The 25559-nt window shown below is 40.7% G+C and overlaps 1 protein-coding gene across 1 annotated transcript in view; it reads right to left on the bottom strand.

Moving 5' to 3' along the window:
- The window catches only part of LOC134535371 (sushi, von Willebrand factor type A, EGF and pentraxin domain-containing protein 1-like), a 93896-nt gene that overhangs the window by 38716 nt on the left and 29621 nt on the right, over positions 1 to 25559 (bottom strand). Inside the window, exons 7-20 of the mRNA XM_063374444.1 lie at positions 24489 to 24668; positions 21720 to 21899; positions 20839 to 21138; positions 18931 to 19077; positions 17868 to 17989; positions 17004 to 17118; positions 14728 to 14928; positions 10338 to 10429; positions 8716 to 8877; positions 8064 to 8133; positions 6995 to 7201; positions 5203 to 5364; positions 3066 to 3251; positions 1973 to 2194 (exon numbers count right to left, since the gene is read on the bottom strand). Of these exons, the coding sequence (XP_063230514.1) occupies positions 1973 to 2194; positions 3066 to 3251; positions 5203 to 5364; positions 6995 to 7201; positions 8064 to 8133; positions 8716 to 8877; positions 10338 to 10429; positions 14728 to 14928; positions 17004 to 17118; positions 17868 to 17989; positions 18931 to 19077; positions 20839 to 21138; positions 21720 to 21899; positions 24489 to 24668 (2346 nt within the window). The remainder of the gene's footprint in view (positions 1 to 1972; positions 2195 to 3065; positions 3252 to 5202; positions 5365 to 6994; positions 7202 to 8063; positions 8134 to 8715; positions 8878 to 10337; positions 10430 to 14727; positions 14929 to 17003; positions 17119 to 17867; positions 17990 to 18930; positions 19078 to 20838; positions 21139 to 21719; positions 21900 to 24488; positions 24669 to 25559) is intronic.

The following is a 25559-nucleotide window of genomic DNA, read 5'->3' as shown; positions in this document are numbered from 1 at the left end:
CTGAGTATATCCACTTTTTCCTTAAGCGTGAATTGCTTTCGTTTCTTTTTATCTCCAGGATCATTCATATTGTAGCACAAATACAATGCGGTGTTTAAATAACGTAACCTGAAAATAAACTCAACAATAACAATAAACAATCCCGGCACAGACATCAAACAGTATTTTTAGCGTAGCGTAACACTTTTGTCTAAATAATTAATACTTCTCTCAAACCTCCGTCTTTCGATGTATCGAATGGTGTTGTGTTGCTCACGTCGCATACTACGTACGGTATAATCTATGGTTGTGCGCGCAACTGTTTGTTAACTTTGTTTTGAGAATTTAGAGGTTAGAAAATACGTTGCGTTGGTATTTGTGTATCTTTGTTCTACTACATTAATCATTTAGCTGGAAATTTATTTACCAGTTTAAGTAATTTTTGTTGTAGTAATGCCACGCTACTAGTAGAATTTATACGTTATAGTGAAAATGATACTTTAAACTGAAACCGTTTTGCATGGCGAAGATACGATTTTTGGCGGGGACTTAAAAAAAATTCGTTAAGTGAAATATACTTTATAATAAGGAACGTTTTGTACCGGTATTATACTGTACATTTTTATTAAATTACGATTTCTTTTTCAACTAGAACAAACGAACTTCGGTAAGCTATTGAACTTTCGTTTGGCTCGAAATATTTCGCTAAAAACGAACTTCGACAGATGAAATTCTTACCGAAATCGAAAATGAAAGTAGCAAAATTTTGATTTCGGTATCGGTATACCGAACATTCGCACAACCCTAATTATTTTACCAGCACCTACCAGATAAGCTATTGACCAACAATAATTTGAAGGAAAAAAAATTTAATTTGACAGTCAAAAGCGTAAATGGTACCTAACTATAGCACATGGCACATTTCTTGTGCAATATCCCTGCACTGTATAGTTGTGTGTTACTGTCTCCAAAGACTTTGCTTTCAACCGCATTTAAGTCCTCAGTAAAATAAATTAAAATAAAAAAAATTTCTTAACTTCAAAGAATACAACTTTATTGCCATGCTTGTCCGATTGTTTATTTTTTTATTGTTCTGAAATATCCTATCTAACTGAAATGACTCTCTCTTTGCAAATAAATAACTATACAAGTGTTCTTGAAGCCTATAGTTAATTATCTAAGTGTTACGTTACATGAACCAGCCCTAAACACAAGCGTTATTCATTGCAAGTTAGAGCTGTTCACTATCCAGATGGAGACCAATGATTAATACTGAAAATTATTTCGGACCAACGTCATAATGTAAAAATGAGTTTTTATAACAGTTCTAATATTAAAAACTAAAAAAAAAAAATTTTTTTCTAATCTTCTAACTACATACATTTTTGGTAAAAAAAATTAATACTGAATACATTACATTAATTGAATTTAATATATTAAATATTAAGGTTTTTTTTAATTTGAGTTAAGTTTTGATTAAAATTGCTGATTGCTATCATGATCGTCGTTTCATTTCGGTGGTTTAAGGCGTATTGACATGCTTTTCAGTGTTATTTTGGTTTCATCGCAATTCACTATATAATCTTGTCCCTATCAGGGGCGTAGCCAGGGTTTTTTTTTTAGGGGTTCAAACCCCCCCCCCCCCCCCCCCCCATCTTAGCACAAAATCTTTAATTAATTTCTTATTCATCTCTCAAACAAATTTCATATTAAAATTAATAAAAAATTTTACCATTGCAATATTTAAATTTAAGTACCGAAAACTGCTAAAATAGCTCTATTTTACGCCTTAAAATCCAAATTTTGTCCGGGGAAGCCCCCCGGACCCCCCCCCCCCCCCCCGCTTTAATACGGGGGGGGGGGGGGCGGCCATGCTTCTTAATACACCCCCCATACACAAATCCTGGCTACGCCGCTGGTCCCTATTCATAACGGACTTGTGCAAAGTGCAAAGCTCTACGGGATGCAGTAGACCAAGCTGAGCCGCACGTGCCCTGGTATCCGTCAGGGCAGTCGCAGGCGAAGAGCTGGCGGCCGAGCGCGCGGCAGGTCCCCCCGCGCTGGCAGGGCGACGAGAAGCACGGGCTGAAGGGCACCCGGCGGCCGGCCGCGTCCTCGCAGGTCCTCTGCCCCGCCGCGGGCTGGCGGTGGCCAGGGGGGCAAGCCAGGCAGGGCGCCAGCCCCGTCGCCGAGGCGCTGTCGGGCGGGCACCTCTCTGCGGCAAGTCGCGTACGGCGCGGTGAACAAACAAACATCCCCTGACGATCCGGCACGAACGCAGGGGCCCGTCGAGAGAAACCGTGGGCCAGGGAGGGCCCCCCCTCTCCATCAACCTGATGTTCAAACTTTTCAATCCCCGCAAGTTAACAAGTAAATTAAAGACTGTAAGCATTACCATGGCCACAAAAATTTTAATGTTTTTTCGCATGTATCACTTAACTTGGGAGGTCATCATAAAAAAGACTTGTAATTTTCGCCTAATCGGGGAAAAAAATCTGGAAACTGAATCGGGCCACGGGTATTTTTTTTTTTACCCTTCCGTCCCCTTCCCCCCACGTCCCACGCTTTCAATGGCCCTGTATTTTCCCGGGTGATGTTGTTCCGCAAGAAAAAACGGAATGGCTGCAAAAAACACTCGTTTGGGCCTTCAGTTATCAAAACTGTGGAAGCACAGACTTAGGTAAATTTCACTATAATCTGTACCCACAAAATTAAATCATGAGCTCACACCATTATCTTGAAAATAATATATTTTTCTAATAAAGAATACCAAGAATTACATGTCGTTAAAGTTACACGGAAAAAAACTTTAAATACTAGTGAAGAACCCTAAAAATAAATTTTAAACGAATTGAAACTAGCTTTCCTTAAAAAATTAGAATCTTGTCACATGGAATCCTTTACCTGCGGGATACAGATATATACAGTATTAACTCACAAACCTAAAAAAAATTAAGGTTTCTAGTTTCTATGCCTTATGATTCGCTTGTGCTTCAGACGATGTGTGATGATGTACGAGGTTGGCTGGAAGTAGACTGAGTTATGGAACTCCTACGCAGTGGGAGCTGCATAGAGAAGATAGTTACCCTTGCAATCGCTGTGCGCCTTGGCACCTCTCCTGAGCGTGGTGGTGTTCTCGGGACACGGAAGGCAGGCGACCTGGCCGTGCAGCGTCTGGTAGCTCCCCAGCTGGCACGAGGCACACGGCTTTATGCCCGGGACGTCCAGAGAGAGCCTCTTCTTGCGGCCGTAGCACCCCGGGGGACAGAGTGCTGCAACAGGGGTCCTCTGGTTCAAATGCCTGCTCCTGACACGCCACGGAACCTGAGAAATCTTAAGGCTCCAACCTCACCCAACCATGCTGGGCTACTGAATTTTCAGGTCATTATTTTTTTAATCCAGAACAATTATTTCTTCAGATGTTCCAGTACACAATCATTGGTTTTCATGTTCTGTAGCAAATTTTGTAATGAATGCTGTTGTCTGCTGGTTTTAAAATAATAGAACTTTTGCCTGACTTATCAGTCATCACGCTGTGGTCACTAACTAAAAAAAATTATTATCTGGATTTCCACAGCTAAGAAACACAAGCAAATATGCTTCCATAATCACACTTTTTAAAATATTTCTTTCATAAATACCTGCAATAAGCAAAAAAACCAAAAATTCATCATGTTGGGTAAAGATGGAAAAGTAAAAAAAGAAAAACCTATTGAGCAGGTCAGCATTTAGGAATTATGACCTGAAATGTCATTAAAGATCACAGGCTTTTGTGCCCATTATCTGGAGTTGCTTGGCTTCTGGGTTGTAGTCGCGTCCAAGGTGAAGATATCATCGACGTTTCGGTCGACGTTTCGGTTGCTATCATCAGGGAGCAGTTACCTACTGAGGTGATATCTTCGCCTTCAACGCGGCTACAATGCAGAAGCTAAGCAACTATATCTGTGTTAGATAACACAAAGATATAGATATATGTATGAGAGCGAATCTTAGGCTTCCAATGTTTTAAAGCTTTGCAATAAGCCCAAAGCTTCACATTAGAACCAAAGCTTCAAATAAAACGAATAGCAAATTTCCTGGTGAAGTCAAATCGAATATTAAAAAGAGCTTCAAATGATTCACTTAGTCGAAGCTTCGCACAGGCCTAGTTCAGAGCCTACTAGAGTAAATGGTCTTTAGTCCAGCATTTTTGGGACCACGACCACGCTGAATTAGCAATTTTGCCTGATGATTGAAAGTCAAAAATATTTTTAATGGAAATACCAAAAAAAAAAATATATATATATACAGTACAATGAATTTTTTAAATAAGTTGTTGTAAGCTGCTCTATAAACAAAATACCTATATAAAGCACTGGTCTTCTTCAAATATTCATTATCGAAATGTGAAATGTAATCCACCAAAATGAGGAAAAATGTACTGAAATGAAAACTGACAGTAACGATAAGCTCTGAGCAAACTTGAAACACCGGCAGCGCAGTAATGCAACCTGGCGGCCAAATTCAACAGCCGGAACCCACCTGAAAAAAGTATGAACGTGAGTGGCTCGACAGGCACCAGACTGCAGAATGTGACGAACCACAGAATGCCGGATTAAAGACCTGTTACTGTATGTATAATCTTGGTAGCTCCGTCGTTTCAAGTCTTCCCACTGGTAATGTTTTGACTATGGATGGGCCAATCAAATCCTCAAATACCATCAAATCCTTAGTATTCAAGACTTCGATATTCGAGAGAAAAAATATTCATAGAAAAATATTAGAAGAAACAAAGTAAAATTTAAAAAAAAATTTAAAAACAGATAACCTCTGGCGTTTACTGGATCAATTATTTTTATTCATACCTATCCTATCACCATTCCCCAAGATATTGTACTTTTAAAATGTGATTGTATTAAAAAAATTTGCAATGTGAGTTCATTCTGGAAGCTTAAGTTTTTTAAACAAGCATTGAAAGGGTTCGACCATTTTTAATATACTTTCATTTATTTTAATTATTTTTTTTTTACCCTTGACACCTAGATTCGGATTCGAGGGGTGTACTCGAGGTACGCTCTGGGTTTCCCATTCGAGATACGGATCCGAGAACATCGGGATTCGGCCCGTCACCAGATTTCGACCTTGAACCGCGTGTTCACCGCCTCCTTGCGCAACACTGCACTGTGACCTCCAGGTTCGTTCAGAGCCATCGCGGGAAGACAACGAAGCAGCGCGTGTACTGACCGCGGCAGTCCCGGATGTTCTTGGCGTTGATCTTCCTGCTGGAGGAGCCGGCGGGACAAGGGACGCACGCCGCCTCCCCTTCCATCGGCTGGTACTCGCCGATCCCACAGGGCTCGCAGGAGTCGGACGTCACGTTGTGGTGGGTTCCCATTGGGCACTTCACTGCAAAAGTGATTATTAGAGACCTGAAAAATTCGCGGATTCATTTCGCGACAGGCTAGAATCCAAACTAGTTCAACTTCATGCTGCTTGAGTGATTGGACCACAGTTTACCTGAATGACCCTAAGCCAATGAAGAATACTCAACAAAAAAAAAATCAGCGAATCACAAGCATTCCAGTTGACAGGTGTCACGGATTAGTAGCCAATCAGCAAGTGTAATTTCCATAAGTACATAGAGGATCGTAGAGTCTATCCTAGAGGTCATTGAAACCGCGAATTTTTCCAGTCCCTAGTGATTATTACCAACTTTCATAGTCAGGCAACTTTAAATTGTACAGTCCTTGTGTGATATTTTCATGAAAAATATATCGTATTGAAATAATAATTATTGAAGCGCAAGAATGGAACAAAATTTAATGGTTTTATTTTTAAGCCAAAAGTCATTTTTTTTAAAAATTGACCATTTTGGGACATTTCTCTTTATTCTTACAAACACTTTATTTTTTGGTAAAGATAGTATACAATTCAACAACTATAATACTAAAAATGATACCTAATATGTGTTCTACCAAAATAATATAATATTTTCATTACTATGTCATGCATTTTAACAATACAATAATTTATAGTGAATGTATTTGTAACAGAATTACTTTGAATATTAAAAATAAATGTAAATAATTCTGTGTACCTGTATGAAAAAGGTATCAACATTTTCAAACAAATTAAATCACGCACTTATAACTGGTATACCTACTTGTTCCTGACTATCGTGCATGAAATGTCTTTTTTAAATAAGCCTTTGCTCTAACACTAATTGTTTGCGGACAAACATGTTTCGAGTGTTCAGATACAAATATTTTATTTAAAAACTGATTTGTTATTTAACGCCATGTCATCGCATTAACAACAAAGTAAGGGAACAGAAGGATGGCCTTTAACCAGCACCAGTGTCCCCCAGCTGGGAGCATTGTGGGAGCAAGAGAACATGTAATGTAACCAGCTGGGAGCATTATGAGAGTACATGAAAATGGTATAAAGTCAGAACTGTAATGTAATTGATTGGGAGCAGCGTGAGAGTACAGGAACATGGTACTATAAAGTCAGGATCAAAATGTAACCAGCCGGGAGCAGTGTGAGATTAAGGGAAATGGTACAAAGCCAGTTCCAGAATGCAACTGGCTGGGAGCAGTGTGAGAATACTGGAAGAGTGTGTAAATTCAGGATCAGAACGCAACGGCTGGGGCATACTTCGAGAGTACGGAAAGATGGTTTTACGTCCGGGCCGGAATTTAATCTGCCCAGGGGGTAGCGTGAGAGTACTGGAAGGTGGTGTGAAGAAGTCAGGACCGGACTACAACCCTAAGTGGTTTGAGAGAGCACGAGCAGAGTGTGATGTGTCCGGCCACGAGGAGCGTGTCTGTTAAAGATACAATCAAACGTTTTTGAGTTGGTAGCACTAGTAAGTTTTGTTTTGTTTATGAGTGAAGAGGGACAATAATAAGATGTATAAAAGGAAGTAGAAATACACGCTGTTTCTGTGATATTGAGTCTTTTAATATGTAATTCGCGCCCTAAAAGATTAATAACTTTTAACAGTGTCGGCATGCGGAGGCCGGCAGCAGCGCACCGCACTTGTGCCGCCGGAAGACGGAGCCCAGGCCGCAGGAGACGCGGGGCTCCCCCACGGTCCTGAAGTGGCGCACCCGGAGCCGCCTCTTGCGGGGGCCAACTTGCAGCGAGCCGGACCGGGCCAGCGCCGGGCCCAGCGCCTCCTTCACGTGGCGGATCCCGTTCACCAGCATCCGGCCCGCGTCCTGGCTCTTCGAGGCCGTCCCTACGCCACAACGCATACTCTCACTCGTTTCACCCTCACACCGTATGTTTGGACTTGTGTACGATTGAACTTGTGATGTTTTTAAATTTGTGAAAAATATGTTGGGACTTTTTGAGACATTCCTCGTATCAAGACTGTGTTTGAACTTCCCGCGCTACTGGCTGCGGTAGCGCCACTAGCTGGCAGTGCCGGCAACTAGTCAGTCTTTGATATCGCGCCGCCGCGGTAAGTCGTTCCGTCAGGAAGATGGTGTTAACAGTCCACAGTGAAAACACCATAACAACATAATTCCCATTTCATTACAAACATGGAATTAGATTCAAGCTAAATAATCACCTTTAAACTCAAACATGAATTAATTCCCCGATATAGGCTACTTAAAATTTTGCTTAAACCTAGCCTGATACTTACCTATCAAATTTCCAGGCAAGCTGAAGAGTATTCTCATACCTTCATTAATTATTCACTTAATTCAAATTTAAAATTGAAATAACCTCTATATTTTTTTTTATTAAAACTTAAAACAAACAACTTCAATTTTTTACAAGAAATATTTGTGTCTTAGACCATGACTTACCATCTGCATTTTTTTTTTTTTACTTATTTAAAAAAAAATGATATTACTACTGTTTAAAATTTTCCTATCTAGCACTATTCCCTTTTAGATATTTTCAAAATTCACTTCAGGAGTTTACAGTTGGTACTAGTGCTGAGAGTTACATGGTGAGAATAGTGCAAAATGAAATTAACTGTGCATAACATATTCAGGCAGCATTTGGGTTTTCAGCAAATTTTTCATTATTCAGGGTCAGTACAGTACAAGCAATGTCACGAAACAGTGCAGATGGAAGTTAAAACTTACCTTTGATTTGGAAGGTAACGCTGATATTGGACTCAGCTGTGTCTACGACAACGGCTGGGCCTGCACCTACCTAGAGAAATTGAAAGTTACTGTTTTTGAACGGTTACACGTCTCAAAATTTACATTTGTTAACACTGTTCTAAAAATGTACTGAAGTCACACAGATATAATTTTTATAAACTAAAGCTTATGAAAATTCTTTTAAAGATGATAGAAATCACGAAATACCTCTACCTCTGTCCCTACTCTAGTTCATAGCATGTCATGAAATGTGTTCAGTTGCATATTTTCCACAGTGCACAGATTTAAAGCAATTATATTTTGGCCTGTCGCCCACAAAAATAAAAGAACAAAGTAGGGTTGACGGCTAGCATTACCATGTATGCAGTGCTTTGACATGAGTCTCATGATGTCAGAAAACATGTATGTATACAGTTTCAAAAATGAATTACAGCAGGTTTATTTTGATGCATTTATTTAGCATACAACATTTTCATGTTGGCTAACATCTTTACAACTCAATTTTTTTTTTAAAACATCCATCTCACTCATGACGAGTATATAGTTATTCTGAATTCACTACTATTCTCATTTCGACACGATACTGACAGTCTGCCACGGACGGGCGACGGGGGGGGGCAGAAGCACTCACGGCCCGACGACGTCTCCTCGGAATGGCGTTGGACTCCTCCTCTATCGAAGACAGGATCTGGTCGCAGGCTGCCTTCATGTCGCCCACCTGGCACACCAGCTCGGAGCTGCCGCATATCTGCTGGAGCTTCTCCGCAATGTTCTCCTTCATGGCCGGCTCCAGCTGCGACCATCGCCAGACCATTAGTCAGTCCTGTATGCCACTCTCTCACTCTCTACATATCCAGGGGCGTAGCCAGGGGGGCGGGGGGTTTAAGGATTCAACCCCCCCCCCCCCCTTAGCACCAAATCTTTAATTAATTTCTGATTCATCACTCAAACAATTTCATATTAAAATTAATAAAAAATTTTACCATTACAATATTTAAATTTAAGTACCGCAAACTGCTAAAATAGCACTATTTTACACCTTAAAATCCAAATTTTCCCGGGGGAGGACCACCGGACCACCGGACCACCCGCTTTAATACGGAAGGGGGGGGGCCATGCTTCTTAAAACCCACCATACACAAATCCTGGCTACGCCACTGTACATATCTACACCTCAGCACAATCACAGCAGTGGCTTAGAAAGTTCTGAGGTACCAACATATGTTTGTTTTTATTAATGATGTGTTGAATCCTAATTTTCTCCAGTCAAAAATCTCGAATATCAAATTTGAATCCAATCTCAGAGAGTACCTGAAACATACCCTTCAAATCAGAATCTAGGTGTCAAGAGTCAAAAACAAAAAAAATTGACAATAAATTAAATATATTAACTATGGTGATGATACATTCTTTTCTTTAACTGGTTGTTTCACAAATTAGAATAAAAACATGTTGTAATTTTATTTATATAATTACATGTTAAAAGTACAATATCCTGGGGAATGGTAACAGGATATGTATGAAGAAAAGGAAAAAACTAACGTAGTCAACTTCAGAGGTTATCAGTGTTGAATTTTTTAATTTACTTAATGTCCTTTAATATTTTTCTTCAAATCTTTTTACTCAAATATTGAATACTTCAAATACTAAGGATTTGATGGTATTTGAGGATAAGAGGATTTGATTGGCCTGTCCCCAGTTTTTTTTGATAAGAGGATTTGATTGGCCTGTCCCCAGTTTTTTTTTTAACTCTTACCGGCTATCTCAAGCTCAGTCAATACAAGCGTTTTAAGCACACTTACATTTCCATGCTTTACGTTGGTGCAATATTTATCATGCGTTCGACAACAAAAATTTCCCACTTTCACAATGCAACAAACTCATTCAACAGAATAAACCAGGGAGGGAGAGAGGAAGGGGCAGAGGGGGCGAAATCTCTGAGACCCAGGCACGTTTGAGTTAGAACATAATTTTGATGCATCTAAAGATTAAATAATTTACTGAAAACTTACAAGTTATGTGTTACCTACAGATCAAGTTTTTAGTTATGGCCAAGGTACCTTTTACATTCGTTAATTTTTTTGTCCACGGGCCCTTGATTTCTTTTGATGGCCCACGAACAAACACAGAGAGTTCTTACCCGCAAAGTCGACTTACAATGCTGATGAATTAGACAAAAAGTTTTGGAAAAATTTGTTTAACTACTGCAAGTTTCAAGCCATTTTTGGGCATGACCAATTTCAAGCCACCCACCTGACTCAGGAAACCTGGGTCCTCGCACAATGTCTCTTCTCCAGACAGAGTGACGACGCTGTCTTGTGAGATTGAGTTGGGCAGAACAGTCACTGAAAACATAACACAGAAGGTTCTTGTCACACGTAGATATACTACTGGATATTTCTATTTGGCTTTACGTACTGTCAACAGTGAAGTCACCAGAGAATTATACCAGCTTTTTAACCCAGTGATTTTGGGAAACTAAGTATTTTCAAATTCTATCAGGCTGGACTGGGGAGTCGAAAAACCAGATCTTGCCAAAGGAAAGTCCTCGCTTGGTGAACGAGTTTTCCACCAGACCGTCGGACCACGTGAGCTGACTATTTTGCACTGGGCGACATGCCCACACACTACCTATCCCACACAACCACACTGGCCGGTATGTCGACCAATTGGTATTCGGGCTCCACAGCACGACCTCTGACGCATTGCACTCATGTGGCGAGGCTCATGGGTGCCATCATAAAACCCAGTTAGGACTCAAATTTATGAGCACTGAGTTGGTACCCTGGTGGTTTGTAGCTTGCTACTAGGCTTACACAAATACTTGTTTTTTATTTGAATTTAATTTCGAATTGAATAGCACAATATTCACGAGTATGGAATTTTTTTTTAAATCATTTTATTAACATACAGCAAAAAAAAAAATTTTTCACACGTCACAGAAGTTCAAGAAAAATTGATCCCAAATACATTAAAATAAAAAGGAGAGGACACTACATGGAACCATAATAAAGGAAATTTAAAAAAAACTGGCAATGCATTTTCTTAAATCAGTAAATTTTAAGTTTGAAAGTTTATTCTTGATCTCAATTTATGCATAATTTTTTACTATAGTATAATTAATATTACTACAGTAGAACCCCGATTATCCGTGTTAATGAAGGGGACGAGTGAGTCGGATAATCGAAAATCGCGGTTAACCGAGTCATGCTTGCCTCAAAGGTCATTAGCCGACAGACAGCCATCTGTGGACATTCGGAGATTACATATATACACATGCTTTGTTTGCATGTGCGTTGTTGACATAGAAGCGGACTGCTTAGTGCTGGGCAGCAGTAGTTTTTAAGTATTTCGTGTGCGGAGACGTGGGCACGCGAGTCGTTGTTGCACCGAGGTGTGTGACTAGCCGCCCGCCAGTCCGAGGGCCCAAGACAGCTGATAGCTGCCAAGGTCACGCATTCTTTTCATCGCCCGTAAGCGACGCTGCCACACTTCGCTCATTGCTCTGTTGTCAGTAACACCATCGGGCTGGTTATTGTTTTACAGAACGACTGCCTTCAAAATTCTTTTCGAGATAAGATTTTTCATACCAGTGAATTGAGACTTGATTTGATGGTTTTGAAACGGTGTCTCTGTCTCGTATAATTCACGGTGTTTTTATCCCCCTTTATTTATATGAATTTAAAATGTTAGATTTTTTATTTTTAGTTTGCTGAACGTGGAATTAGTGCAAAAACGGCCTATTATGACTTAAGTGTTGCAGATGGGTCGGAAATCTTATAACGACCACCTCTCTATAACGACCCTAATCTCGGGAACCGTGAGGGGTCGTTATATCTATTCTCCGTTCACTCTTAGCTGAGTTTTGAAATAAACAAACACCGTCGTATCACTGTGCCGCATCAGCAAGTGACAGGCTGAATTTATCTTGCGTGCCAAGCACTAGTTGCAACACACACACACTTCCGTACAGTCGGTGCTCATAAAATAACGGAGAAGTAATATAACAGGAAAATGGTTCTTCTGTCAAGCCTAGTTTTTTTAAAAAAATTACGTCTGCTGTGATAAAATTACGCCACTTAATGCTACACCCTCCGACCTTTTCTGTTGAAACCATTCAAACAAACAAGTGTCCAAGCTGCTAAATGTGGATTCGTTCATCGTCTTGCGTTTATTTAATCCACTTGAAGTGTCAGCCTGTGAAGCAAACTGAAGGATTTTTTCGCGATTTTTTATGATGTCGCGCACTGTTGTGTTACCGACATTAAACTCAGTCGCAAGTTTGCAATCGTTTCACCACTCTGAAATCTTTCTATAATTTTTGTTTTGCTGTCGATGGACAGTACCACTCGCTTTCTTTTCTGTTCATTTGATGACATGATGAAATGTTGCGCTCAACACTTCCGCACAACACAACGGTATAATCCGTCGGAATGCAGATCACTGTTACAATACATAAAATTATCACCACCTTGACGCTTCAACAACGTACACTAATGGAATGGACTGTCTCCATGCGCCGGGTAATCTCTGTGGCACGGCGCCGTGCTGCGCGCAGGAGTGTACAGTCCGGTCATGCGGACGTGGAATCGCGCACCAGTGTATAATCTATTCACGTAACATGGAACACAAAAATATTATGTACATACGTATGTATGTACTAGTATTTTTTTTTTTAAACTTTCTGTGTATATAAACATAACTGAGTCAAAGTACTTTGACCAACATACATTTTGCAAAGTATTTTAACATTTACATACATTTTGAATCATTGGTTATATGTAACTAAAAAATTGGACTTGATGGACATAAATCGCGGTTAATCCGCGAATCGGATGATCGAGTCGCGGATAATCGGGGTTCTACTGTATATTATTAATAATAATTTTATACCATAGTCACTCATTATTTGTTAAATATAAAAACAATATATAAATAATATTGCAGAAAACAAATCTAAATTTCTCAATAAATCATCTTAGCCTCTTGGATGTTCCTTTTTATTTTTTTCAATATTTTTTTTTTTGTGAATGAGTTCCACATCGTGTAGGCATATCCAAAGGTAACAAATAATTTTGAATAAATATTTAATTTTAAGAGTCGAAACGAATATCAAATTATTCATGAATATCAAATATCAAATTATTCAAGAACATAGAATATTTTTCGAACACTCCCAGACCACTACCTACTACAATCTTTGGACATCCCGTTGCCTTGAGCCTATATGAATAATCATGTTGAGTAAAACCTGATAAAATTATACACTGCATATAAAGGCTCACAACATTCTTAAGCTCTCAGATTTTTTGCTTAGAAAGCTATAGTATGATATATTTATGTGTTAGTTTTCATTCTTTATGCTCTAGAGACAGCAGTGTCATGTATTTTGTCCACCTAATATAAAAATATTTGTGCCGGGATGTAATAATCTCCATCATGGAACATTCTGGTAAAATGTTGAAAAGTGGTCAAAGCTGGTTCCAGTGCTTGTCAAACTGTAAAGTGTGATGCGAAGCTGCATTGCAATGTGTGACTTATTATTTTAAAAATGAAGATGGTGAGCCTAATTCCCCTTAATTTTTCATAGAGGTGTAAGATTGTAGATAGACATTATCCTTATAGTTGTAATTTGATTGTTTGCATGATAAATAACATCAATTTAATCACATTATCGTAAAACAGGGTGAATAGGATTAGAGGTACGTGTGAACAGGATCAAAAGTTTGTAACATTATACTATTTTGCAACGTAATACAGCACAAAATAATCACACATATTTGAACTGTTTGAACAATGTATAATTTTTTCTGCTGTATTATGTTTCTAAAAATATGATGTTACGCACTTTTGATCCCATTCACCCCGTTTCACCGTATTCTCCTAGTTTCCGTGACCTACATGAACAATCACCAGTTCCCATGCACAAGCACCAACCTCATGACTCTGCACTACAGCACTCTCAGACCTCAGCATGTGGGACCAGGAGCGTAGCCAGGATTTGTGTATGGGGGGTGGGTTAAGAAGCATGGTTCCCCCCCCCCCCCAAACCCTATTACAGCGGGGGGTCCGGAGGTCCTCCCCCGGAAAAATTTGGATTTTAAGGTGTTAAATAGTGCTATTTGAGCAGTTTTCGGTACTTAACTTTAAATATTGTAATGGTAAAAATATTATTAATTTTTTAATAAAAAAATTGTTTGAGTGATGAAGTAAGAAATTAAATAAAGATATTTTAATCAATCCAAGTGCCTTGTCCACGTCCACTCAAAATCATAAATCATGCTCGAAGCTCGACAATAAAAAAAAGGCATAAAATGGTTGGGTTTCGGAAGAACTGGCCTGGAAACAATAAGCTTAAGCTTGAAGAGTTGCCCAGTCACCACCTGCTTATAATTACCGCGCTGGTTAAATACAACAGGTGTAAGATATTTGAAAGCTTGGGAACCCGTCACGGCATCACAACCTTATAGCTTCTGCACGCGACAGGGGTAGGGGAAGGGAAGGAGAATCGGTAGGGCTCGCTTACTCTTCCCCTCCCAGTGCAGTGGCCGGTGATGGCGGTAAGACACCCAGGCTTTTAGCTAACCTGCTTTCAGGTAAGAAAAATAATGGGGGCGGTCGGGAGGGGGGGGGCGAGGCCCACCTGAGCAGTCCGGGAAGGGATCCACCTCCAGGTCGGGGGCCAGCACGAGTCCCGCCTCGTCGTACGTGCAGAAGAAGTCGCGCGGCTGCACGGCCACGGCGTAGCCCTCCTGGCAGGTGAGCGTGCAGTGCAGGAAATCCGGGCTGGAGGAGCAGTTGGCGTGGCCGTTGATGAGGTCGGGAGGCGACTTGCACACGTTCTCTGGGGGAAATACCGCGCACACACCCGCGCTGCGTTTGTACTGCCCTCCCGGAGACCATGAACTTCCCCAGTCTCCCACCCATTCGTCATCTTAAACACACACCTCATGTATTCCCTCCATGCACATTGCCATACCCAGGGGTGAAGAAGGGGGAGTGCGGCGAACGCTGGCTGCATCGCTGAGGGGGTGATGAAACGACAAAAATTATCATACTTACCTGAATACAATGCCATTATTTTTTTACCAAAACTTTGGAAATTAAAAGTTGGAGGGTGCATTATTATAACCATAAACTAGTATCGTGCCTTTTGGAAACAGCTTAGTTGGAAAAACTACACGCACTGCCTGCAAACTCCTCCATCACTTGTGCCACTTTGGTCCGGGGCTTCCGGAACCCCCCGCACACTCGTGACGGATGAGAGTCGCAGGACGGAGAGGGTACGAATGTGTTCTTTCTGCTTCTCTTCACTGTGGCTCCTCTTTCGCCCTCCAAAACTACCTGATCACCAACCACTGTACATCACCATGTTCTTTGCTTTCTGAACGGCTCCCATTTTTGAACTGCGGACATAAAATACCTTTTATTTTTCTAACTACTGCTAGGTGTTTCAAATTTAAACCATCTACTGATGAAAGTGGCAATAAAAAGCATCCGAACATGGAATCAATTTGATAATTTAAATAATTTTTAACGTGCTAGGTACTTAAATTACAATTTCCATTCCATAAGGTATTTTTCTTATTCACATAAAGTTTGTTTTCGCATTATATTCAGAGTCACATTATTTTCTGGTGACTATCGTAATTTACAAAATTGGGCAAGCAATTTTTTTTTTTTAAATGATATTATTTAAAACTCGTTCAACAGATAACTTTGTCTGACAATTAACTAACCTCAAAATACAAAATAATCGGTATTGAAACTTTTTTAGTTCAGTAAACAAATGCAAAACAACGTGGCTCAACTCGATGCTTTGTAGTGAAGAGCGTGTGGGTAAAAAAAGAATGGGGTGTTCTTTCCAACCAAGTGTGTGTTTGCAGTTTGTACTCAAGCGGGAAGTAAACACAAGTCTAATTGACGCTTAACCCAAAAGCAATCCTCTTCAAATGACTTCATGATGTATCCTGTCAGTTATTACAAAACTTAGTCATAAACCATGAAGAATTTTCTGAAGACGGTTTAGTTTAAAAATTAGGTACTGTTCTTACGAAGAGTGAGGTTTGTTTGTGCAGTTGTACTTGTACGTACATGCACTAAAGCTGGAAGTGACTTCTACCTGATGTGCGAGTACTGTTTTCACCCAGTTACTGTCCTGTCCCTGTGAGAGTCCACACAAGAGAGTGTTTAGCCTAGTGCTAGGGGCATGCCCACAGGCCGGCAACATGTGGGTCAGTGAGGGTTCAGGCTAGGCTGCATGGCATTGTTCCTCCAGGGTGGGCGACCGACATCCCTTGGTAAGCCACACGGGCAAATGGTCCACGACTCACGAGAGGTTGCTCTTCCTGTGAGAGCTGGCGCCGAGCAACATCTAAAAATAACGCTACCGAGAGACATCCGTCACGTCTCCGCACTTTGCAGGAACCCAGCCCGTGCCAAAGTTATCTTAATAGGTGTAGGTACATAAGTAGGGGCATGCAGATTTCGCGAAAAGATTTTGAGACTAGCTGTAAGTTAAAACACTGTAGCATCGTCTGTGTTTCGTGATTGGGTGAGTTTCTCCCAGATACATATTGATTGTAACACCAATCACAGTAATTCAGTGCGGAAGCAAATACGTTCTGAATGGCTCGGTCAAATAAGGCAACGACTTCTCTCGCAGACGGACGCCAATCACAAGGAAGAAACCTCAGGTGTGGGTATACCTTGTTTCAGTCTAATAGACGTACAGATCTTTTCGCGAAAAATGCCTGTCCCTATACATATGTTTATTTTTGTTATAAGTACAAAAAAGAAATTGCTGATTTTAGCACTGCCAGTTGAGATAATCCGACTATTTGGTCAGTAAAACCAAAACAAGGCTCACTATTTTCGTCAACGGCTGCAAATGTAACAAATTAAGACTATATGTCCTACCTTCTACTGTAACGTTGAAGGAGCAAGTGGAGTTGTTCCCGGCATCGTCAGATACTGTGTAAGTAACAAGTGTGCTTCCGAAGTCAAACAGATCGCCTTCTGGTGAGCGACGAATCTGGAAATATGGAGAAAATATGTGATGATGCAAATTAATATCTTCAAATAAATGTTTCTTCAGCCCACACCACTTTCAAAAACCTTTGCTGCCAGATTTTGCTACAAAATTACCTACTTAATGTTTAAGGGTTTTGCCTCTCTAGCCTTAAGGGGCCCGCGCCTGGTCATGTGTGTACTTTTGCTAGTGAGGCGGGATGATAAGTGTGACATTCGTTGGTGCTTCTGGCATGGTATCACCACTATGCACAAGACTGTGACTTCTCATCGTGCATAGGACAACCATGAGATATGAGCAATAATAAAAATACTCTTTAACTGAGGTATGACAATAAAAGTGTAATGGAAGTCCCTCGATTTCTTTCAATAATCTTTACCGGGAGTTTCATGCCTAAACACATGTTTTAGCCATTTTTACTCTTCAAAAATACAGTTAAGAAACTAAATACAGAAGCAGAACTACTTATCCACCCTCAGAGTATTCTGAAATGCTATTTGTAAGAAGATACTACTGTGATCACAATATCTTGAGCAGTTTCGAAATGGCATGGTTTTTCCTGAAGCTCTGTACATCGTATGAGTGACCAGGTAGGCGGGGCCCCTTAAGCTGAGGCTATTGATGTAAATTTGCATGCATGAAGTATTGGAGTATATCCAGATACAAAAGTCCTGTTCAACCATTCTTATTTCACATTTCCCTGTTTTCTCGGAATTCACGTCAGGCAATCGCCCGCGGCACGCAGGGCACACCTTAACGGGCTCGCCCGAGTTGTCGTGGAACTGCGGCTCGTCCCAGGCGAGCTCGGTGGGCGCTGAGTCCGTCAGGAACGGGGGCGGCTCCTCGCACTGGTCCACCGCTGGCGGCTCCCTGTCTGGACACCAAACAACACCCCCCCCTCCCTCGCTCAGCGTGGTCAGAACAAGTGGGCTCCATGTTTACGCAGTTGGCGACACAGCTTCAGTAGTAGCCTGTACAGCTGGATCATGGGTTCTCTGGGGAACAGAGAATGGTGGTGCATTGTGATGAGTGCCGGATGACTCTGAGCCTGAGAAAACTAACCAGTTACCGAAACATCTCAACTGTGTGATGAAACAACGTATCCGTTTCCCATGCCCGTGGAGCTTGCAGGGTGATAGCACTCTGTTACCAAACAAAGAAGCAGTGGCTACACCATCAAATATATGTATTATGTATGTATATTTATACTGCTGTAAGGGAGGATTAGTTAAACCCTGTTTGGAGTATTTAACATTCATCCCCAGCTGTTACTACAGAATTTATATCGCTTCAGTGTTTAATTTTTGCTTTCGAAGTTACACAAATATGAGGATGACTTATTTCATTATTTCTTGTTGATCGTTACAAGCGAGGGGAGGCAAGTGGAATAAAAATAAACAAAGAGCAAGTAGCTGTAATTAGAACATTTGTAACTAATACTCACAAACAATATGTAGTTTAAAATAATTTTTTTACTATATTATGTTTCCTTTTATTGTTATACTTCATTATTTTATGGCATTAGGAACCCTGCTCCTATGAAACAGGTTGAATTCTGAAAAATGTCTCTACTTCCATTTTGAAATGGATATGCCCTTGGATACAGGTAGGAAAGTATTAAATGTTCTGAAGTTGTAATGACTTAATAAAATATCAGTGAGTTTTTAACTGTGTCATTTCAAGTTACAAAACTTTACTGTGAGCTATGGTTTGGATTTTAAAAACCCTAGATGTGTTGGTATTCATTACTTTTAAGTTCTCTGACATGCAGTTGATGGAGACCGAGGGCCGAGTTAGGTCAAACGTAGCCCTTACCTTTGACTGTGACCGTAAAGTTGCACTTGGCCTTGTTTTTAGAAGAATCGCTGGCTGTGTACGTAATGACGGTGGTACCAATCTTCATTTTCAAAGGCGGTACCACTGATGGCTTACTCCAAACCACTGGCTTGTGACCAGAATTATCTGGAACAAAATTGTACAGAAAAAATCTGCCAAACCCTCCAGCTAAATGCCTACCATCCATTTGTGCTACAACGTGGATTTCATATAAAGGAGTGATAATTTTCAGGGAGGGCAGACACATTTTAAGTGAAAAAAATATCATGACGAAAAAAATATGGCTGTGGGCACACACCCAAAATCTTTCACAAAAATCCTTGTACATGAGACTGTTAGAAATATAATAGTTTAAAATAATAATAATAAGATATATATAATAGTAAGATATATTTATCTATTCTTGTTTTACTTTGTTATTTGCTAAGTTTTAAAGTCTATCCCATAGAACGTGGGATGGGCTACCGAGAATTTAAAAAAAAAAAGGTTGTGTGAATTAATTAAAACAAGTCATATTATTTGTTAGTAGATGTAGATCCCAAACACAATATTTTCTAAACCGTAAAAAAAAATTATATTAACTTTTGACAATCTGCAAGGCATGACTATCTTGTACCAATTACATGCCGTAAAACCTTTCCTACAAAGTGATTTGATTCACAAAACTACACAACCAACAGGATTTTACAATGCTTACATCTGTTTACGAAGGCAGAGGAATGTTTTAATTTTGGAAAACTTTTCAGGACCTGTTCCTCTAAGTAACACCCAGTGTTCTGATGTACTGAATATCAAAATTGGGTACACACAGACGTTTGGAAACAGGAAGATGGGGTTGGGCAACAGTGTTGTCGAGAAGTGTAGCAGAAAAAAAATAATTCTGAGATATGATTACCTCCTCCCCTGAGAATTCTGCAGACTAGAAGAATTCTTGGGTTTTGTTGTCACAATTCAAACACATTATTTTTATAATGTGTATTTTTGTCACAGATTCATCAAAATAGCACTAGTTAGCATCCATGTTTAAAAAAAAAAAAAAAAAATGTTTGTAACTCAGTATACGTGATAGAAGTGACACTTCTTTGGCAATTCAAACATTGACTCGTAAGAATATCATAAGGAATAAAATGGCAGAGAGCAAGAGAAAAATAGAAAGAAGACAATTTTCTAATAATGATTAATTAACAATAAATATTACTCACATCATAAAGAAAAACTGTGCCATTTAGAATACGCCAAATCCCTGAACCAAACACGAAATTCATAAGCCAAGTAGCACTATCTATGCGGGAAATGCAAAGACTGTCTCACCAGCACCCTGTACGCTGCTTGTTGAACAAGGAGGAATGCACGCACACTGGTAACAAAATATAAAATTCAAGGAATTCACAGCACACTGTATAGAATACCCATATCTAAATACAAGTACCTAATCTCTGTCCTTTTCGCTTCAGAAATATTTCACAGTGTTTCACGAAAACGTCGCATCAGAATTCAGCCTTGAAATTTTTCTCTCATTTTGCTCAAAGAAGTTTCACTTCAAAAATTGGACTTAATATAAGTCCTACAAAAAATTTGATGTGCCCCTAATTTTAAGATGGGGCGGCAGAGAGCACAGACGACTTAGGGCGTGACTCGCACCGTGGTGCCTTGTTCCTTACTGGGGCATCGGGGAGGTGGGCTCGGAATACCCTACAGTAGCTGCTGCGTGCACTTGCTCCGACCTCCAGCCCTGCGATCTGAGAGCTCTCCAAAGGTATTGTAACAGTGCCTCACTGCTGATAATGTAGGAGCTCGTCCCCGGTGTTGGGATATCCGTGGCACAATGGCGAACCACCGGGTGGGGACGGTGTACGGGATGCTCCTGGCATGCCTCAGGTTCTGCACCTGTAGCGTTCGGCACGGACCAGCTGACCGTGGCGTGATCCTCGCCCGGGTCGTTGCCCACCACGATGTCCCCGGGGCAGCGAAGCTCCGGCGGCGTGGCGTCGACACACCGGTTGTTGGAGCTCTTGCCGCTCCACACGCCCGCCCTGCCCCCGCAGGTCCTGCTGGGCGGGCCCTTCAGTTGGTAGCCCTGCCGGCAGGTCGCGCTGCACACCGCGCCGTACGCCTGCTTTCCCGCCGTGCACGCCGCCGGCGACACCGCACCGTGGGCCAGCTGTGGCAGGGCGGGGCACTGCAGGGCTGCCAACACCACAACAAGCCGCCGTGCCGTAGGGGACCAGGGCTGAAAGCTCCCGGCAACGTCAGGCCAGCGTACTGGGAAACTTGGAAAAATTAAATCGCTGACTCTCTAACGAAACAAAACATCAAAGTTAATGCTCGTTACAAAACTAATGATGATTTTGTAGAGTTAAAACTTATCTACGCATGATTAACATCAATGTACCCAATTAATATCAATTTTTTGTTAATATAAAAATGATTAACTAAAATACAACCAAATCTGTCTGTAAAGATTTGTTCATATGCAAAGCAGGGGGAGCAGGGGTGTTCTGTTGCTATGGTATGTCCGATAATTATAGTAAATCATACTATTATTGTGGTACATTAGTGGTTAGATTATGGTATGCCAAAACGAAATGTTCAAGAAAAAAAAAATTAAACGCAGTATGCGTGCATCAAGTGTGAATCTTCATGGGTTGAGTGCAACAACATTTATAATCTGCAGCTAACGAGAAAACGCACTTCGAGATCCTTGGCGGAGCACCCTTGTTCAAGTCTAGCGGAGCCGCAGGGAGGGCCGGAAGAGAGCGCTCACTCACGCTTGCATATGGTCTGCAGGCCGTCCCAGCGGGAGAGCGGCAGGCAGCTCCTGGACTTGGAGCCGACAAGCAGGTGGCCCGGGCTGCAGGCGAACCGGCACTCCGTGTCCACCACGAGGTCCGGGTCCGAGCACGACATGTTGCCGTTGGGCGGCAGGACCGGCGGCGGGCACTTCTTCACTGCAACAGGCACCCCCCGGCCACACTGTGGCAACCGCTGCTTCCGCCAGTTATGCAGGGCCATCGAGAGAGAGAGGGGCAAGGGGGGTCCGATTGAGGTATTTTTTTGCACGAGTTTACCCTGATAGCAGGCCGAGATTACTAGTATATTGCCAATAGAATTAATTTGAAACCTTACCAGTTAGGCAATATGCACAGGCACATTTACTGTTAACATTTACAGTTACAATTATATAATTTTTTTTCAATGTAGGATTTTTAAAAAATTGTACATCCAAGCAATGGGGAGGGGAAACCTGACAAAATTATTTGCCCTCAGGCCATTGATTGGTTTCTCTTGACAGCCCTGCACGTAGCATGCGTGTGCCTGAACCACTTGGAACTGAGCCACGTGTTTGGGAAAATGGGACCCCTCGTGACTGCCTGTTTATAAGACTTCTTTACTGAATTGGCAGCTGGATTATGCCAATTACCAAAATTTAACATTTTGTAAGGTGTGACAATCTTCAGGATTCCATGACAGGAAGGCCATTGAAATTACATTAATATTCCTATTTGACATAGACGGCCTTTTCAGTTCTGCAGGGGGAGGGGAGAAAGGGGGGTCCCCTGGCTCCCTGGTATTTACGCCCATGCATCTTGGTGTTTAACTTTTCATATTAATCTTCATTTGAAATTTTTCGTCAGAGTTAAAGTACTTGACCAACTAACATTTTAAAAAAGTTCAACTCTATGGAGATATTTTGAGGATTTAGTGGGTTTTTATTAGCTCATTTAATTGGAAAATGACAGCCCTAAATGAAGAATCCAAACACGACTAACGTCCCACAGTGTCTGGTCAACATGAAAAGTACTTTAAGCCTTTTTTTCTACTAGACTGCTCCTTCAGGCCCTTGCTTTACTTTGCGTGTCACCTCCACCTTGGTCTGTAGCTCTGAAAGTGGCGGGAAGCTGGATGAATAACAGCAACATACAGCTGAATACTAACATCGCGGTAAGCAACTCGTGCAAGGGGGTCTTCAATTTTTACAGCTTATGCAATAATGTATCATTTCAACATAATAGGCGGTACTTACAGGCAGGACATGATGAAAATCACCAGAATTTATAATTACTCATTTTACACTACATGTTATTTTACAAAACATATGAGCACCTAAAATCAAATTTTTTTTCAAAACCATTTCCTGACGAACTTAGAAATTTTAACATAAGCATATTCAGGCATGCATCCAGTTCAGTTGAGAAACTAAGCCAAACTGTTTCCACAGTTGGAATGTTTGCTCACTGAAGGAAAGCACCAAGCAAAAGCTCATAAAAACACCTAGCAACAACAAATTTACAGAGTAACTACTTTAAAACCTTCACTAAGGCATTATTTTTTTCCTGGTCAAACCCTTTTTCATCAATCTATTTATGAATAAAATTTATATTCCATATTCAAAAAATTATTGAAATAATACCAATTTTTTTGGAAATGTATTTAGATATTTAAATCCAAGAATTTCAAAAACTGGCAAAGAGAGCCACAAACAGCCAAAAACAAGCAGACATCTTTACTACTACGCAGTTACTACAGTTGGTTCAATTTTAACTGAACATGATTGAAAGCCCTATCTTCTTAAAATATAATTCAAATATCCTTTCGCTAGATGAAAAAATAAAACACTGCATCGATTCCAGTGCCTTACGTGTGTTTGTGTGTTACTTTTATACAAAATCTTACAGTGATATTTACACATAAAAAAAATATTTCAGAGGGAAATTATTTTTCAACATAGCAATTTCGATAAGATGTCTAGAATTTGTTTTCATAGATTTTACACTTGACAGAGTGGTAAACCTGATACTCTTTGCATTGAACCCCACACATAGTTAATTAACAATGAGAATTTTCCAAGGTAGGTTTCAAAAGTGTTCAGTTAATTCAGGAATCACAATAGCGAGATGGCAGCAACACAAATACCTATAACCTACCTCTATGATGTCAACGCGACAAAAATGGTGGTTGCGACAGAATTCCATTGGAAGTATTTTCTATTTCAATCATATCGTGGGCGTAGCGTTAACTGAACTGCATGTTTCGTTTTCAAAAGATGGTTTAACTGGTATATTGGTAATAACTTTATTATTCTTGAATTTTTAGTAAGTTTTGTTTATTAAATTTACCTGTGAAATCATTTTACAAATGAATGTTAAATCTGAGTTTAAAAAAATTACTCTCTCAAAAATCAATGTGTGCACTGATGGATGTTGTATGTTCAGTGCGTATGTAACAGCAAGAAACATTTTAGGCACACGCAGTGGTGGATCCAGGATTTTGGTTTGGGAGGGGCTTGACCCAGCTGAGACTAGGCTTTATCAAGGCAAACACTAAAACAATAGTGGATCCAGATGCTTTTGGAGGGGGCTTGAGCCCCTTAACCCCCCTCTGGATCTGCTACTGGGCACACGTGTTTATTTTCGGTTGTTGCGCTGGTAACAAGCACATGTTCAAAATAACGCAATGGTTATCTCTCGCACGTGCCGTCGCGAGCCCGAGTGGAGCGCGGGCAACGGACGGCAAGGCGCGTGCTGCAGCAGAGTTACCGATACACTGGGCGTCCTCGCCAGACCACGTCCCGTCGTGCTGGCACAGCCGGATGCTGGAGCCGGCCAGGCGGTAGCCCACACGGCAGCGCGCCCCGCACGCCGCGTTCAGCACGTTCCCGCACGACCCCTTCACGAAGAAGCCGTGGCGCGGGGGCGACAGCTCGGGGCACGTGATCACTGTGGGCAAACCACTCCGCTGGACTCTCCCTCGCAACCAGCCACTGAAACTATTCATGGAAAATCATTAACGTCACACGAGAGCAGTCAAAAACATTTTTTTTTCTTTTAGTAGAACTTAAGATAGCATCGTAGCCAGGAGAAAAAAAAAAGCTACCCTGAAAACTTCTTTGCCTCTCACTCTATTCCCAGCATTTGATTCAAGTTATTGCGAGAAAGAGCATATGCAGGATTTCATTTCAGGAGAGAGATAGAACCACTAGACTTTTCCCACTGTTTTCTTTCAAATCCATTTGTTGGTAGAATTATTATAAAAAATTTTTAGGAATTCTTGGGGGGGAAGGGGGATATTTCCTCCCTACATACACAACTGATTGTGAGAAAATAAGCGTCTTCTCACCGCTTTAAAACATAATCCCTTTTGAAATATGACCGAACAATATTAAAAAAAAACAGGATTCGCAGAACCTTTTTTGATGACCCTGGTACTGGTTTGGAAAAGGAGGTACAGACAATTTTTTTTAAATGTGTAGATTACATTGTAAAGGATGAAGGATGTTCTGATAACAGTAGGTGAAATGATTACTAGACAGCAGGTACCATGGATCAAGGAAATTAATCAAAATGACCTGCACACTGATTAGTCTTATCTAAAAATTAAAATAAATGGGAGCCGAACAGATTGTGTTTGGGCATTTGATAAGATTACCACTTGGCATTCGAGGCACCTACAGATTACATTTACTACCGAGAGATTTTTTTTTTCCCCTTAAGTTGGGGATATCAACCTGAACATCTTCAGGCTGATATATATTTTTTTATTTTATACTTTATTATCTTCTCTTCCAAAACTCATTTCTAGTTTGTATTTTTATGGTAATTTTGGTAGAT

The sequence above is a fragment of the Bacillus rossius genome, chromosome 8 (genome assembly GCF_032445375.1).
Source record: "Bacillus rossius redtenbacheri isolate Brsri chromosome 8, Brsri_v3, whole genome shotgun sequence".
NCBI lineage: Eukaryota > Metazoa > Arthropoda > Insecta > Phasmatodea > Bacillidae > Bacillus > Bacillus rossius.
This window is presented reverse-complemented; position numbering and strand designations above follow the sequence as displayed.